Source organism: Cyprinodon variegatus, unplaced genomic scaffold (assembly GCF_000732505.1).
Source record: "Cyprinodon variegatus isolate N-32 unplaced genomic scaffold, C_variegatus-1.0 Scaffold594, whole genome shotgun sequence".
Taxonomy (NCBI): domain Eukaryota; kingdom Metazoa; phylum Chordata; class Actinopteri; order Cyprinodontiformes; family Cyprinodontidae; genus Cyprinodon; species Cyprinodon variegatus.
Window position 1 is genome coordinate 1 of NW_015151047.1, and position 18,801 is coordinate 18,801.

Below are 18,801 nucleotides of genomic sequence, written 5' to 3' on the forward strand. Positions count from 1 at the left end.
TCCAGGAGTTGGGAGATGCTTTAGTCCATGGCCCTTGTCGAATTCATGGGCTGCGTCCTCAGAAGGCCAGATTCGAAGGACGATTACGTCATAGCGCGGCGCCAAGGTCTGTTCGGATCCCAAGGCTCTTCATTATGCGGCCTTAAAATGCGTCCTTCTTTTTGCCCGATTTAAAGGTCTGGTCCGTTGCATCCTCTGTATCCTTGGATATCCCAGGATTCATGGCGAGGCCAAGCAAGCTGGCTGATGTAATGATGTAATCATCCTTCGAATCTGATATTCGGAGGGCTAATCCCATGAATTCGAACAGAGCAAGAAAGAGAAATGGTGCAAGAAACATCCTTTTCGTGGACCTGGTTTAGCAAGAAGGTTTGGCTAGAAGCATGTAGCTTTATTCTGCTTTCCCTGCCTCCTTTTTCAAACGTCAGGATCTGACCCAGCATGGATAAAGACAGGTCGGATTGATTTAAAGCACTTTTAAAAAAAGGAAAAGAAGAATAAACAATCTGGGATTCATGTGGAAAATAATATAATATAGTGCACTTTTTTTAGGTGTTTGGTAATTTGCATAGTTGCTCATAAATAAACACATTGTCAGAAAATAGTTTTTTATATATTAAAAAAATATAAAGCTGACTAATAGATTCTCCATTATTAAAGTGGCACATTATTTTTTTAGGTTTGTGACATCATATTGGACCATGCATAACACAGATTTGCCTTCACAAAACATCAGAAGGGCAAAATATATGTACAAAATGTAAAGCTGTTCATGAAATTATATATATTTTTTTATAATGTTTTTTTTGTTGTTGGCATCCATATAAATATACTGGTGTGATAACTTAGTATACGTTTGACTGGTTTTTGGTATACGTCTATTTGGAATTTATAGCCCCATGGAGAAAACTCCACCAGCCACCACTGCTTCACTGGTTAATAGATATGATTTCCGTTGTTTTTTTGATGATTTTGCAGTCGCATTGAACTTACAGTACTTACTTGTACAGAACAAAGCATTCAATGAAAATATTTCATTCATTCAGATCTATGATGTGTTATTTGAGTAGTATTTAGTATTTAGCAGTGTATCTTTTTATGCATTGCTTCTTGTTAATGTTACAACAAACCAGGATACATTTGACAGTCTATTATAAAGTCTATGGTCACTCACCTGTGAGCCCCAAGGTTAATGCAGCTGATGCCCAGATTATAGCGGGACCTGATAAACCCTGGATGTAGCTCGAGGGCTCGAGTGTATGCCTCCACTGCCTCTTCACTACGATCCCCATTTGCTAGAGTAGCGCCAAGGCGATTCCATAACAAATAGTCCTGCAATGAAGAAAGAACAATTAGGTGATTAAGAGATGCCAGTAAAATGTTTTGTGGTTGTGGGTGAGGACCTAAGTGCAGAAATAAATGATGGATGAAAATAGAGATATTAATGAAATAAAATATGATACAAGCTTCCAGGGAAACAAAAGAAAAATAAATGTATTCAGAAAAACAGGAATTTAACAGGAGGATCCTGCAGAGAGCAATGGCCAACAATGAATTTATATAATGAACCAAGTGAGAATGATATTGGAAAAAAGTGGGATAACCTGGGTTTAATGAGGAGCAGCAGAGGCAGAAGGTAAGCAGGAAGGCTGGGATAAGAAGACTAATTAACAAGGAGGATGTCCACTAAGACATAGTGACACTTTGACATGTCAGGCTCTGCAATATAGCCAAAACCTATATCTCAATGTATCTCTTTTAGTGGATAAATATCAAAACTGATATAAATAAAAGCCTTAAAAAAAACTACCAAGAATGCCCTCAGAATCCTCTACAAACATATGATTACGATTTTTCCACTCTTCCAATATAACATTTTAGAATGCTTTGTTTACAATGGGTTTAAAATAAATTCCATTTAGTCTACAATAATGTAAACCAAATTTGAAGAAAAATTGCATTTTTTAAACTCAGCAGAGTAAAAATGCCTAAATTGGAGAAAATACTGGTTAAATAGGCTTATTTCTTGAATCGAAAGCTGCAACCCTAAACTTCAGCTTTGCATGTTTTTTATAGCAGATGACCATCTTCAGCTTCTCCAGTGCTAATGCAGGCGAGTACTCTCCTACTTAGTTGCACTAGCCGCTCAGTTACCAGTGCTGGCCTATCATTAATCATATCAGTAGCTGGCTTCAGATAGGATGTAGCCTCCTATGGATAAGCAGTTCTCTCAATTTTTAATCTAATAACATGCCATACAAACATGTCGTGTGTGCCATTAGTTGTAATGGCAGAATAACCCTCTCTGGGTCACTGTTAGCACTTTGCGTGCCTGTATTGATATGCAGGCTTTTATATGTCGTTATAAACACATGACATGTTTGTATGGGATGTAAATTGAGAGAACCGCTTATCCAGCATTGCCTACTTACTTGGCAAATAAAGCCACTATAATAAAAACAAAACCACTAAAACATAGTTAACCTTTAGGTAAGATAAATGGGTCCCTAGATATTTTGCAGAAAAATTTCCAAAATAGACAATCCTGCTGTATCTATATTTCAAATTTTGATTTTATTTGACTTTATTAATTTAATTATAACATTCCCCTAAGTATCAACAACAAAAACTTTTATCTAAACAACTACATATTGCTTTCAGATATAAAAGTATTCTGACAAGGTTATTCTCATGAAAGCCGAGTTACATCACACTGGATGTCCTTGTCGCTGTTTCCCACCTGCAGGCACACAGGCTTGTACGGAGGTCAGTGTGGCCTGCTCTGGTACTGGGGTCCTTAATCTCTAACTAAGCCAAGCAGCAGGATATAATTATCCCCCTTTTGTTTTCAGAGGTGATTTTTTTTTTGGCAGGAGAGAAGAAATTAGCAAGTCAAATGAAGGGGACAGGATTCTACACTTATATTCATACCTGCTTGGGAAAGAGGAGGAGGTGGGGGGTGGTCAGTCTGATTCAAATGGAGCAAAAACATATTGCAGTGGATTCTGAATAATTCCTCTTTATGTGTATTTGCATTTCAGCAAAGGAAGTAAGATTTACAGATACTGTTTGGGGTTGATGTACTACATCTGGTGATGTGGGGTATTTTTTAAAAAAAAATCTTCAAATAGATGAGTGGTTCTTTAAAATGGCAATATTATGTATTATGTTGTTCTGATGGTTGCACATATTAGTTCTCTATGGTAAGACTTTTGACAAAAACCCTCCAAAAATCCTTCCTGTTGACACACTTCTCTAGATTCAATATTTAGACAGTAGTGCAAGTGTTGCTTTCAGACAGGCTTGGGAAATTGTGCGTGAAGGAAATATGTATTTGAATAATTAGAGTTTTATGGTGCAACATCAAGCAAGAAACATGCACTTGAGTAGTAAGACTTTTCTTTTGACAACATAACTTTAACACTTACGATCTGATCTAATTGTAAACCTTTGAGCCAGAAGTTTGTCTTAATCCATTGACTTGCCTTTCTTAAAGCTATAGTGGAGGATTTTCATGAATTTTTTAAAAGATCCGTCCTCTTCACTTAAAAAAAAAAACACAAATGCACAACCCTGTACCTGCTCCCGAGAGGAAACACCTATTAAACGTGTGCGAGAGAATGCAGGAGTCCCTTTCTCCTCGTGCACACTCTTTTTAAAAGTTGCTGTTTGAATCGCTCATACAAGCTTACTTTCCAAAGAGGATTTGCAATTTTCCCACTATGTCAGACTCACCACCGGTAAGTGAAAATGGGAAAGAGAATGTAGGACGGCCTTACGTAAACATATCACCATAATGATTGACAATTAGAATGACCACTTATTTTGATGATCCACTCCGAAAAAAAAACATCCTCCACTATATCCTTAATATATCTCTTTGCAAGATGTGCATTTGTGATTGTCCTGGTGGTTTAATACTGTGTAGACCCACTTTTTGCAGGAATACAAGGCCCTGGTTCAATCAGCTTTGACAGCGGTGGTCTGTAAACATCAATTTTAAATCTTGCCGCAGGTTTTCCGTTAAGTTTAATGGACTTTGGTTTGGCTGATCAAACATACAACCACACTTTTAATTTAAACAACTCAGTTGTAACTCAATAGTAACTCAATCAGTTTTAAGTGCTTTGCAGACACAAGCTGCCTTATCAGAGAATGCTTCTCTGATAAGTGCTCTCCTTTCCCACCATGCTTTAGTAGGTTTGCAGTTGTGATATTCTATTTCTGTTTTTTGGGTGACTGATAATAAAAGCTCTGTTAAATGTTCAAAACGTATGATACCATTTTAAAACATAACTTCTCTCTGGTATATTTTTTGATATTTCATAAGGTTTGTGCTCAACAATGTGCTTTAACTAACTTTTAAGGCCTTCAATCAAACAATTGGACATTGGAAGGAAATTGGTTTGGACTAGATTTATTCCAAGGTTTCATAATTATGCAATACTTTTTGTTGGTTTATTGTGTAAAATCCAAATAAAAGCCACTGACCTTCATGGTTGGAACACAAAAAAAAAAAAATCAACAATTTTTAATGATACATCTTTCCAATTTAGCCCTAAGAAAGGATGAAATGCAAATGAGATGTGTGCTCTCAAAGAAAACCAAGGCATCCCGTGTGTTCACCAACAGAAGCTTACAGTCAGCATCTAATGCCAAGATGATTCAGAGACACCTCTGGCTCTGAGCCTAATTACTTTCAGCTGCAGAACTGAGACAAAAATACATGTTTACTGAATGTGCACTAATTTACTCATCTGTGGTGCATCAACTAAAACATTCTGTGCTTAGAAGACAAAACAGGACTATCAGTTTATATAAAGTTTTGCAGCCCTTTATTTGTTTTGTATTTTTTCAAAACTGCATTTCAGCTGTAAAGAAGTTGTTTATGTAGATTTAATCCAATGCATGTTAGATGACTTCTTTTACAGCTTTGCCAATGTTTGAATCTCAATTTATGCACTTATTGGGTTGCTCCATCTGGAATCTTTCTATAAAGCTGCAGGCATTTTTATCTCACTTTTGCCAGCAAGATTTAGCTGTGCACAGAGAGACAAACGTTAGAACTATTTTGGACAAACTGCTCAAGAAAGATATCAGAACCACCCAGCGAGTACAAGCGACTTATTTCTGCAAACACCACAGTATGTACCCCAGGCTTATTCAAATGCACTTCCTCATTCAGATGCCGGCATACATTTGAGCTGCTCATAACCTTACACTAAAGAGTTCTAACTTCTTTAGAAAATCAGAAACTGCTTGTCAATGTATTTTTTAAATTACTATAAGCTGTATAAAATCATGACTTGGTTAACCCCAGAATCAGCAAAATAATTCAATTGGCTGCTTTTCCTAGAAGAACTCAAAGAGAGCAGACCAGTCATTTTTCCTTACAAAAAGTGCATTTTTCTTGAATTGAGGAGGTTAGTTAGACACTTTGCCAATGGAATAAGACAATTACAAGACCATGTTATCTAAATATCTTATTTTAGGAGGAAACATACTAATTCCTTTGGCAAATCATCTTATTTACCTACCCAAATTAAGGGTAAATACACTTAATTTACGAAATTTTTTACTTATTTCTGTTTTTACAGAGCAGCAAATTCATTAAATTTGATTAGAATACATTCATAACTTCCATCCATCCCTCCATTAATTTTCCATCACGCTTTATCCCTGCTGGGGTCGAGAGGGGTGCTGGTGCCTATCTCCAGCTGTCTTTAGGCGAGAGGCGGGGTACACCCTGGGCAGGTCACCACTCCATCACAGGGCAACACAGAGACAAACAGGACAAACAACCATTCACACACACACTCACACCTAAGGAGAATTTAGAGAAGCCAATTAACCTAACAGTCATGTTTTTTTGACTGTTATCCAAATGTGGAAGCAGAGTAACCGGGGAGAACCCACACATGCACAGGGAAAACATGCAAACTCCATGCAGAAAGACCCCTGGGCCGGGAATCGAATCCGGAACCATCTTACCTAGCCCTACATTCATAACTTGAGTGACTCAAATAATCCTGCCAACTAGCAAACCAAAACACACGGCCGAAAGCATAACCGCTTTGGCGGAGGACATAAAAAGCTGGGTAACCTTTAAAGGTGAATGTGATCCTATGAAACAAAATGAAACAATGAAAATGTAATTTAAAGGGAGCGGACAATCTTAGTTCAGTTTCGAGTTCCAAGGGGATCATTTTATCTATTGGTTGTCCTACTTCCCAGTCTTCCAGTCTCATGCTCGTTTCCTGTTGCTGTGCATGAGCAACTCCGATGTTGAAGTATCCAGTGAACTTCAGTTTTAGCCGTTAATTGTTTCTGCACTGCTCCCAAAGTATACTCTAAAAAATGGCTAAAATGTTGCAAGAACAAAACTGTCTTCCAATTTATGAGAAAAGATGAAGGGCTCAAAAGAAAGATAAAAGACCAGAGTGTAGTTAGGAGACATTTTTAGGCCTTGTGCATTTGCAATTGTTTAAAAAGGGACTTGGACAGTTCTTGGGCATCCACTATAACTTTGAGTTTTGATTCATGATTTGAGAATGCAACCTCCGTCTAATGATACCCAAAGTAGCAAAGGACATCTTTAGAGTTCAGCTTTGATTAGTCTGCAAATTTCTTAGAGTCAAGAGAGAGGGACAGAGAGAGAGCGAGAGAGAACATTTTGGGTTTCTTACTTCAGGCCGCACTGACAGGGCTGTATTGAAAGCCTCTACAGCTTTGTTAAACTCGCCGGTGAGGTTGTAGAGCACCCCAAGGCCTGTCTGTAAATCCGGGTCAATGCTGTCCGAGTTTTGCTGTGCTGCTTCCAGGAAGAACTCCTTGACCTCTGGCAGCAGTGAGCTGAGAACACGAACAGAGACACACGCAGATCAGGATTAGTGGGACTGAAGGCTACTGCTGAATGAGCGCTCTGAAGTCTGTAGAGCTGTGCTGTACAATGTGCTACCATGTAAATATCCATTCATAGACTAGAAGAAACTGGTAGACTGGATACAATAAAGGTGGTGAAGTCAAAGACAGTTAGTTAAAAATGTTAAGTATCAATATTCTACTATTTTTATAAAGAAATCAGGTACATCTGATGTGCATAAACACATCATATTCAGTGGTTATTTGTATCTTTTTTTTTTTTGACTTTTTGATCTCTGTTCTAGATGGAGATAAAAATGTCACATCTTAGTTTAAGTTTTCCTTGAGAGGACCATCAGGAAAGGATAAAAGTTAAAGTAGAGATATCTTGGAAAGAAGAATGACTCTGAGAGCACAGTGCGGTTAAGGTAAGAAGAATGGTATGTACAGCCATAATGAAAAGACCAAGTCTGTTGTCCTACGGGAATGACACAGTAATTGGCTCTAGCTGTATCTCTCTGCACACGCTAGACGATTAATGATTTGATCAAATATTGCTTTACACTGAGAGAAAGGTTGGGCCTTTAAAATCTGATATACTTAACAACCTCATCCATTGGCCCACAGCCCATCCTACTTAAAAGTGAGATCTTTGTTACTGTCAGGATCCCAGTTTTTGTGTTCGTCTGTTTGTCTTGTCTTTTGTGTTTTTCCCTTCCACCACCAGGAGGCGCCTGGCTCCTGTTCGCCTCCTCACACACCTGCAAGCTGTTGCCTCATCACCGGACTACTCTTAAGCTGCTGGTTGCCACTACTTCGACGCCAAGGTGTTTGCCAGTTTGGGGAAGCCCTCCTGCAAACTGGACCTTTTCGGACTGCCTCCTCCCAAGTGGGATCTACTGAGTCTTACACTGAGCGACGGATTCAAAGCAGGAGGTTTGGATCCAGCCACCTTTGAGCACGCTGAGATCTCTCTCTGAGTAAGGAAGTCATCTTCACCACGACCCGTTCAAGTACCACTGGAAAACTGAGTTGCAACCAGCGGCTGCATCATTCCCCTCCATCCAAGTTCTGGGTAAACCCTGTTCCGCCCTCCAACGAATCAAACAAACCCTGGACGACCAACACACAGACTGGAGTCTACGTTTCTCCTCTTCTCTGGAAACATGAGTGGCAACAAATCCTCTCCTTCAAGATTAACAACTCCTATTCCCCACTGAACCTGAATCTAACAGTCTGTCTTCCCCGTCTTTCAGTTTTTCCGGCCGAGCAGAGTTCGGAGGAACTCTGCACCGAACTCTAAATATCTTTCAATAAAACCCGTTCAAACTTTTGCTCTGTGTCTATCTGTTTGGCTTCACTGCATGTGGGTCCGAGCTTAGAAAAATCATGACAGTTACAAGGTGGACACTCCTTGGCATTAACAGTCCCTGTTATGGTCCCTGTCCAGGAAACATACACTACAAAAATTTTTATAAAATTAAGTATTCTTTTTCTAAAGATAAATGTTTTTTCCCCTTATTTTGAGCAGGTCAGTTGAAGAATTTACCTATAAATATAATTTACATAAAAAAGAAACAACCTCCATTATTTTATTGTATGTGCATATCATAAAAAAAAATGCAATTTTGGCTGATCATATAACTTTTTTTTTTTTAGACCTTTTTCTGTAGTATAACACTAAATGTATTTATTATCATGACATGTGCTGATAGAAGAGACCATAACTGAAATGTTCCTTGGACCAATTTAAATATTTAGCCGTTAGCCATTATTTCAAAATTGCAGTTTGCTTTAAGCTTTAATCGTGCCAAGACAGGATCACAGTTTTCATCTGTTTTATCCACAATCTGCAACCTTGGCTTTGTGGCTCACTTAATAAAGTAAATGATGTGTACTTGCCCTATTGTTTGCTTGTTTGTCCGTGTTTGTTATTCTTTTGTCCTGTTCCTTTATGAAAAAAACACTGGCCCCACCCTGGCCCCCTTGTAAATTTCATCTAGAACCGCCACTGCTCCCAGGTTTATGATTGGAATTTTACTAGTAAATTGAGGGTATGCCATCTTTGGGTATTACTTCTTTTAAAATACAGTAGTAGGTTTCCAATAATATAATGTTAAAGGAGACACTAAATAAAAAAAAATTCTATAACTTTGGTGCTTTCATATATTAAAAATGAGTAGGTTTCGACTAATAGTAACAGAAAAAAGTTGATATTATTAATACTGCCTTTGACCTTTGGTCTTTGATGCATCACTTGATATACAACAATTTCAGAAAAATACAAAAGGAAAAATACATAAGGGGGATACATGTGTATTTCATTTAAGGGGATACCTGAAATACACAATTTCTAAATGAATGAATGAGTGTTCTTCCGCCCCAAACTCATTCATTGAGTTTTATAGATTTGGCTTTTCTGCACTGGTACAAAGTCAGGTTAAAAAAGAAGCAGGCCTTCCAAAAACGTTTCTCCCAAGGCTGGGGGAGAGACACTGAGAAAATAAATTGGTATTCAAATGTATGGAGAGTTCCTTTTTACTGAAACTAAGGAGGTACTTAACCCAACCACTAAAAAACAGATCCATGACATAATCCACTCCACAAAACATCTCACGCATTAGACAAGCTGTATTCCTCTGGAAACTGACAAACCCAGACAGACTCATCACTAGACATTAAGGAATACACAACAGTATCCAATTTTTCTTTTGCACTTGGTAAAGACAGAAACTGTTGCAGCTTCTTGACCATGCAAGTCTCTTCCATTATATTATTTTCACATTGTATTTTATCTAATCTTAAGAACACATAAGGTTTGAAAGTCAGCAGCTACTGAGTTTCAAAAGTTCACAACCTCTGCATAATATGCTCAAACCTCCTCTGTGTTTTTACATACCATCCACTTTACAACTGAGTCACCATCATAACCAATTGCCCTCACTTTGCAATAACACCAGAAGCAATTGTCTGTAAAATATTTGAGAAAAAATATTCCCAACTGAAATTAGGTGGTATTCCTATCACAGCAATGTGATTATTGGATTTATTGAGCTTCTGAGGTTGTTAGTATTTTAACAAATATCTGTAGAAACAGTCACAAGGCTAAGGGCTGGATTTTGCATGCATGTGGCCAATGACATCATTGGATTAACTGTATTCAGTGATTTGACGGGATAACAAACAAACAAACTCTATCCAATACATTTATGGCAGAACACTGAACAACATTTGCTTCATCTAAACTCAGTCTTGGTCCTTGTAGCAGGCTTTTAGTTCTGATGCACAAGTCCAAACAAATCACTTATTTCTAGAATCTTCATCTTTGCAGACTACTTTGCTGAAAAATATTAATATAAGAAATTTGTATACACTTTCCATGGAAACATATTCTGTGTAGTTTTACTCCTTAATACATCAAAGAAATAATTATGTTCTTTAAAATTATTAAATCAAATTATTTCATTTAAAATCAGTAATTTCTATCAGAACCAGAAAGCTTATATAAACCCCAGCTAATTAAAGCTCTGAATGTGAAAAAAAACAAAACATGGAAATTATATCATCAATCAGGCCTTCTAGCATATAGATCTGCAGCACTGATTGCTCTTACTTAAAAAATAAAGCATTCTGACAATGTCAGTAACTGTCAGTAACTTAGAAAATGAATTGGGATCACATTATATTATTGATCCCATTAGATATTCAGTTATTCTCTCGTCAGTGGTTCCTCAGTCAAATAACGAAAATATATATTTTTTAATCTAATTATGCTCCAGAGAGAGCATAGTGATTATGATTCCTGAAAGTTTCTTTCAGCTCTAGAATACCGGAAATTAGCTTAAATGTTTTACCTGTCATGTCTGCCTGCATTTAGAACATACGACATCCTGCGCTGAGAGTTCGGGGAGCCCATCATATGAGTCTTGGACTTAAGCAGGTGCTTGTACTTGGGATTGTGTTTCAACCAGCGGAGCAGGGCCTCACAGGCGTCATGACGCATACCAGTGTTGGTCAGGCTTACTGCCAGAGCCAGGAGGGCTGATATGTTATTTGGGTGGAGCTCCAAACACCTGGACAGAGACAGATACAAACGTGCAAGAAGAGATGTTTAAATGTGTGTTTTCAAAGAGAAATGTAGATATGACAAACATTAATTGGGACCAGCTGAAGCAGAGGAACATCAGGAATGGATGAACTGCACCTCTTTCACCCTGCATCCTCAACAGAGGAGCAGGTTTTCATGCTGCCCACACCTGCTGGATTTGACTTAACTTTGCATTTATGCAAACTTATATTTAGTGATGTTATAGTAGATATGCTGTGATTACTGTAGTGAAAGCAGGACACAACAGAGTTGGGTGAAGGATTTGGATTAGTTAAGAGGTGACAGGCCAAAATAAGATTTGGGATTAATCAACGTTCAAGTTTGATCTGCTGCAGATAATCAGCCAACTTCCTTAAAACCATCAAAATCCCAGACCAACTAAATTATTTCAGCCTCCTGCTGGGAAGTGTTCTTGGCTAAGCTTGCAGAAATGCTTGTGTACAATGTTCAAAATTCAGAGAACACTTACAGGAATGTATCTTAGAAAAAAAACTACCTAGTTTATCTGTATGTATTTAAACTTCCTAAAGTTTGTCTGGGAAAAACTGTGTCTCATGTTCATGTTTTGTTTTGCTGACTCTGCTTGTGTTGTGTAGAGTTGTGAAGAGGCACTTTACTGTCTAAAAGTAAAAGAAAGAGAAAAGCTATTACAGACACTATGTTTTTTGTAATTAGTTTCAAACGGGGAACATGATGGCTGCCAGTTGATACAAAAACAGTGTAGCAGAGACAGGATTAATGCCAGCAAAAAATCTAATCTCCCTTCAGACCAAACTACTCCTCACAGATGGAGTGATTACATAATGTAGTAATAAGCCAACAAACAGCCTGAGATTTAAAAGATAATCATACTAGGTAAGAAAGAAAAATCAATCATAGATCTGTTTCTTATCAGTCAATCTGATAAGAATCAGAAATTATTTTAAAGCCTGTTAAAAAATTTTTTTTTATGAAACACAACGATTATTTATCTTAGAAAGCATTTCTACTTGACTTATCAGTGTTCACACTCTGGGAAAGGTGTAATTTCCTCTACTGTAATGAATGAAACTGGGCCACCTCCCATTGAGGTCTCCAGTCAGAGCCCTGACTCTTGCAATCACCATCCATGCAGGGTTCCTCTATTTTAAGAAAAAGGAAAAAATTACATCAATTTTTTTTCCAATAGCTGGTTGATGGCAATTTAGTAACCAACTAGCAGAGGCCTGGGGCTACTCCCCCATGTGCAGCAACTTGCTCAAGTATTCATAGCTGTTTCATTCTTACTGTTTATCAAGTCACAACCACATCTTTCAGGGTATCAATTGGTACTTTATTTAACAAAGCAATGCAACATGGAATATAATTGTAAATAATGTTGAAACTTATGCAACTAATTTATTAATTTTATTCAAATAATATGCAGTTCTACTCACTGCTTTACTTTGATACCCCTAAACAAAATTTAACTAATTCTGCTCAGGAGTCTGCCAATTGGTAAATAGAGTGCATGCAGTTGTAGTTCAATCTCAGTATAAACAAAACTGTGCTGTAAATTCCCAAGAAGTTTGTTAGAGGACACTGTTAAATTGTACAGTATAATGAAGTCCATAGAACACAACCAGCAAGGAAGAAGGTATCCAGAGTCCAGGAAACTCAGCAATTTCATATCCAAAATTTAAAGAGTTAAGTACTACTAACTCTACAGCTCTGACATTTAGGACCTATGTGTAAAATTCTATCTGTAAACATAGAACAACGCTTTCCCCTGAACACAAAAAAACCCTAAAAATATGGTGGTGGTGGTGGCTAACCTGGCAGTAGCCAGATTGATGTGTAGAACTGAGTTGAGTTCTATGTTATCAATCTGGGATAGCTGTTGTACAGTCTGTCCATGAACAGGAGGGACGTTCAGTACAATACTTTAAGTTGATTGGAAGAGGTGTCAGCGAGTACCCGCCTTCCATAATACGCTTTCAGCCAATCGTAGCAGTGAATCGTGACGTTTCAGACTTAATAGCTTCCGCAAGTTAGTTGTCCACCAACGGACATACAAACACAGGCTATGTCTGAAAGTCCACCCTAACCCCTAAATCCCTCAATCACAATATAGAACGGGGACTATATAGTGGACTTTATAGTGAACTCAGTTAACTGACTGTTCAGACAGATGATCACTGCTTTTTGCTCACTGTTGGTCACATAACTCCGCCTCCACTGTGCTGTGCCTGCGCCATCTTTATTAGTTGATGCTTTCAGGTAGCGATAGCAGATGGCGACAGCGGGCCACTGTGACAATAAATCCCATAATGCTTTGTGAGGAGAGCACTCCGCGCAAAGCATTCCGGAGTATATATTTGCTTGTCTAGTGACCATGGATGATCAGTACTTTTCAAGATGCATTTTGGGAAACTTTGAGTCCAATACTTTTTCCTCAACTAGACGTTCGCACACTCATCTAAAATAGCGTAACCACCATATAGTGCCCTATATAGGGATTAAAACGGACAGTTGGACACAGCCACAGACATCTTTCCCATCTACAAATGCACAAAGTGCTTCTCTTTTCACCTTTTTTAAATGAGAAATTGTCGCTATTTAAGCTAAAATCGAGTCACTTGCAGTATTGACAGGTGAGTCCTCCAGCGTTGCCATGTTTGCAATGCAAAGGCAAGGCCATTCCGACTGTCGTCATTTTTACATGTCCCAGCCAAAAAACACTGCTGGCATGTCATTGTTCTGACCCTGACTGAGATGGGCATATTAGCGGGTGTTTTTCAAGATGGATTTGTTGTGGGAATAAAAATTTTTGATCTTGTGATAATCCAACTGGCAGCGCAAGGTTAGGTGGTGGCATCATGCTACAGGAATGCTTTAATTCAGAGTAGTTGGGGAAGTAGTCAGAATGGATAGGACATTAGATGAAACGAAATGCAGGGAAAACATGATAGAAACATCAATGAAAGCTAAAACAACTTATAAAGTCAGCGATTCACCTGATTTGTTCATTTCCTTTTAATGGCCCAGTTAATCTGTAAACCAAATTAATTTGATCATCTTTGGCAAAACTTAAAAAATTGATCGCTTCTCACAGATATGCTTCTTTCAATCCAGCTAACCATGACGTAATTTTCAATGATTAAATTTGCATATTTTTTGTTTCTAGATGTGCAAGTTCAATAGTAATATTGCTGAAAAGACTTTTTATAACTCCAGTAATAGGTGATTCAATGATAAAATTGTGAATGCAAGCAGTTTCCTTATTTGCAAAATATAAAACCATATTTTTTTTTCCGTTGCGTATGTCGACTACTTAAAGTATCAACAAAACACTATGAGCTTGTGTTTAAAATAGACAACGTTGAAGGGACATGAATCCCTTTTCTCTATGTATGTGTGAATGGATTTATTTTGTTTGTTACTTAGGTTGCTTGTGTAACTTGCTGTCAGAAAGTAAATATAATCTTCTTGTAGAATATAAAATCAGGCTCTTTGAAATCTGAACTGAACTCAGATGTTTCTCATTACCTTTGCAGGGAGACGATTGCAGCCTGCTCATTTTCATTTTCAGCCTGTGTGGTCCCCAACACCTGCCACGCCTGCAGGGAAGAGGAGAATACAGATATCACGAAATAGCGGGATGGAAACACCACAGCCTCTCAGGGCGTTCAAACACAGAAGGAATAAATAACAGATCTGTTATATAGCAAAACCTATCCTGCTGCTTCAGATTGACTGGCCCAGATGTTTTTGCAGTGCATATTAATGAATAAAGCAGAATTCTCATCTCATTTTAAAGGAGTTGTAAACTGTATCTTTTTGTGCTCCCATTTTTTACCCATATTAATTCATATATATCATATAATTGTTAAAAATCCTGATTTGGCAAGTGTGCAGGATTCAATCAAAACAGCTGTGTAAAATAATTGCTTTACAGGTAGTGAAAGCAATTACACAAACACCGGTGATTTAGCATGTCAAACACAGAAATCATTCATCCTACCTTAATATTAGGTACCGTATGTTGAATTTCCCAGCAAGGCTGTTTTTTTTTTGTTTTTTTTTTGTCTAACATGTTTTAACCTTAACACAAAACAACCCTGGTCTTGACATATTTAGAGTTTTTTTAAAAATGCTTTTCAGATCTATGAAACATCAGAATTGAATAGTTCCTATTTATTCTTTAGATTGCCATTTCATTTTTTTTGTTTTTTTTTTTTTAGGTTTTGGCCTGTTTTGCTAATGGAGCTCTGGGAATCGATGTCCCAGAGCTACATGATAGTCTAACAGATTTGCTTCCCCAAACAGACCATTGTGGTTTTTGTCATAAGGTGCTCAGTGCTGCTTGGTGCTCATATATGAAACTTTCATGAAAATGATTTAAGGAGTAAAATCGTACTGACAGAGACAGAAAGGGAGGTGAGAAAGACAGAGGGGATAAGCACATGAAAAGAGAAAAACAAAAAGGAAATGGCAAAGGCAACACACCTATATGAGACAAGAGGGACAGAAATTAGGTGAAACCCATCAGAGAAGGGCAGATGAGAGCACCCCAAAGGGACCCAGTCCCAAAGGTCTGAGGTCCCATTGGGGCAAGCCATTGTCAGCTGGTCACTACCAAGGTGGATCCAGATGAGAGTCCAGGGGTTTCAGTACATCCTCTGCCAGGGGAGCACGGCACCAAGTACCAGGAGTAGACCACAAGCCCACACCCGCCCCCATTCCATCATCAAAACCCAACCCCAGCTCCAATGCCCTGCCCTCCACCCAAGATAGTCAGTCCCTGGAAAAAGAGGGGCCAGAGACGGGGCACAGAGGTGATAGAGCACAGCCCACCAACCCCCATACAGGTGTTGCATGCAACAACAGAACGAACGTTGCAGACATTCCTCATACAAAGGGACTGGAATAACCAATCTCAGCAAAGGGTCTGAGCAGGTTGCCTGACAGGCCAATCCCGACCCCCATCTCCAACCCCTTCGAGGCCTCCCGTGGGGAAGTGAGGAGCTCAAAGCTCCCTCACCAGGTAGAAGCATCCCCACCAAGAGGTGGCCATAGGGGACCAGAGCCAATCCTGGATCCGCACCATCTCCAGTAATGTCTGATCCCAGGCTGCCACATCCCCCCACCTCCTTCTTATATTTAATCACAACTTGTCAGGATGATCCTTTTTCAATTGGAAGTCGATGATTGCTGTTTTTAAGGCCTGGGAGAAAACACCTGCATGTAACTGCATGAAATGCAGCTGTTGGTGAGGGAATGAATGATGAGATCAAAAAGATCTGCTTTAAATTACTACTAGAAAAGCATTTTGAGAGCGCAGACCTAAACCAAGCAGCAAATTGGCCCAAATTTTGACTTACACCTAGAGCAAAAACTCCCACATAATCTGGATTGTTACCAAATTAATTGTTCCTTGGCATGAGGGACACCACTGATGAAAATGTCATAAAAAATTTTTACTTTTGAAGTTATCTTGTACACAGACAGGTAGACAAACACACACACACAAGCTCTCCTAAAAATATAACCTATTTGGCAGAGGTAAATATTTATTAATTCATGACACTTGCCAAATACTACAACATCAGCAGCAGCTTAAAGTTCTATTGACGAAGCAGATTTACATCAGGTATTTGTATCAGTAGAAATGCATTTTGGAAAGATGGGATTAACAGATGCTGCTAACCAATGCTGTGCACTCAGGGTCAATATACTAATAACCAAACATAAGGACTGAGTGTATCTTTCGAATCAAAACAGACCTTATACAAACCTTAAAAAAGCTGTGGTTAAAATATATAAAATAAAGTTCTGTCTTTTTTTTCCAATTTTGTTTTTATTGGGGACATCAAGGCTGTTGGTCTGGACTTGAAATTGATGTACAGACTACCTTTCTATTTTTCTGAATTTTCCCTATAACGTTCACAAATTCACTGCAGATCCTGTTAGAGTTTAGTTCAGAGGCTGTAGATGCAGGAGGGTTTGTTAACCTGTCAACTCTGGAAAACAGAGCTTGAACATTATCGATGCATGTTGATCTCAGAAAAGAAGAAAAGAAAGACTCCCTTGCAATCTTTAACTGTAAGTTAAATCTATGAGGTATTTTTTTTATAGATGGAGTGCAGTCTTTCAACACCTTGTTTTTTCTTCTACACTCTTTTTTTTTAAACTATTGATCAGTGGAGCATTTTATTTATGGAGATTTTTCTCTTACCAAAGACAACCTTTACAGAAGCAATGGAATCAACGATGTTTTAGAGTGGACGTCCCCTAGAGTTGCTCATCTACTGGGTAATACGACAAAATGGAAGAGTAAATTTTAGATTCATTTGAACTGTCAATTTGAAGCATCTTCTTTTAACTTCCCTTTTGCTAATGGAGTCAATTTAAATAATAGTCTCAAAGACAAAGAGAAGAGACATCAGATGCAAAGAACTTGGACATATTTAGACTTCTACTGATGATCAATGTCCCTATTTGTGTTTGTTCATGTATATCACATAGGTCTTTTGCCTGTATGTTATGTGGGTTGTAAACATGGATGAAGAAGTCATCCACAATGTTATAAAAGTATTGGTCAACACATATCACAGATATCAAAATTAAAAAAATGAAATTAAAAAAAAATTACTTTAGGTTTTGAAGGCCTCTAGAAATCCATTTGAATGGTTCAAAATGGATGCTTTACCTATAAAGCCAGACTGAGCGGATGAATAAAGATATCAAACTGGGTTAGAGTTGGCGACATTTTGGCAAATACTGGTTTATTGCCAGGGGGTGGGGCTATGTGGAGAAAATGGGATGTTTGGGTGTGTATTTGTGGATTCCGGTCTTATCAAGGTTTTTCATGTTTTCAGCATAATACAGGAAAAGGGATTGGAGAGGGTGGTCAGTGTCTGGGTGGTCCTTTATAGGGGCCAAGGGGTGTATTGGGAAATTCCACTTATTGTATTGATGTAGAAGTAATGATTTATTCTAACAACGTAAACTACAATTTTAGAGTTTACAGGTAGCATAAGTGTTCAATTTAAATGCTAAATGATTATTGGGGGAAAATTAAGCATAAACTTAAACCTGCCAGAATGAAATGTGTTGGGATCTGGAGATCTGCCACCTTTCTCCAGCAGAGGGCGTCCCTGGGTCTCCTGAACTGAAGCCACCAGCACACCTGCGGCTGATCATCTCATCAGGAGACCAGCTGAAGTCAAGCCCTGCCGCTGCTAAACCCTCTGCTGAACCCTCAGTCTCTGGACCCTTCTGGTTCCCTCTCTCCAACGCTCAGTCTGAACCACCATCAGGTACAGATCAGTTACAAGTTCTGTCAAGACTCCTCTGTTACTTGGCTAATCAAACTGTCCCTCTCTGCAGAGAGCCCCGTTCCAGTATCAGTGCAAATAACTTTATTGTGTGAATCTCTCAATAAACAGTTGTTAACTTTTACTCTGTCTCCGAGGTGTTCTGCATGTGGGTTAAATCAGTTAGACCCGTCATGACAAAATGCTTAAACATTGTGTTGAAATTTAAAACAAAATAAAAGCAGATTAAAGAAGTGCAGAAGATGGTTTGCATTTCAGGAACTTGTAAATACATTTGCATGCAGTAGCTAATCTTCTTATAGAAAGAAAATATTTTGGTATTACAGCTGTACACATGAATTGCTGTGTTGGCAGTTTTTACACATGCTGAACGTTTGTGATATAGAGGAATAAATTCAGGCAAATTAATCAGCCAGAAACCGTTAGAGCACAGTCAGGTTTGGCTTCCAACTCAGTGAAAAATAGGATAATAGATTCTTAGGCAAATTTCCTGGGATGTAATCTTATTTAGCTTAAAGAGAAACAGGGTTTTTA

At 38.3% G+C, this 18,801-nt stretch overlaps 1 protein-coding gene across 2 annotated transcripts in view; it reads right to left on the reverse strand.

The window, feature by feature from the left end:
* Positions 1-1,170: 1,170 nt before the first annotated feature.
* LOC107096035 (PEX5-related protein-like) overlaps positions 1,171-18,801 on the reverse strand; it is a 64,542-nt gene continuing 46,911 nt past the window's right edge. For both annotated transcript variants that reach the window (XM_015392489.1, XM_015392490.1), the window contains exons 9-12: positions 14,477-14,547; positions 10,716-10,934; positions 6,687-6,852; positions 1,171-1,332 (exon numbers count right to left, since the gene is read on the reverse strand). In XM_015392489.1, the coding sequence (XP_015247975.1) occupies positions 1,171-1,332; positions 6,687-6,852; positions 10,716-10,934; positions 14,477-14,547 (618 nt within the window). The remainder of the gene's footprint in view (positions 1,333-6,686; positions 6,853-10,715; positions 10,935-14,476; positions 14,548-18,801) is intronic.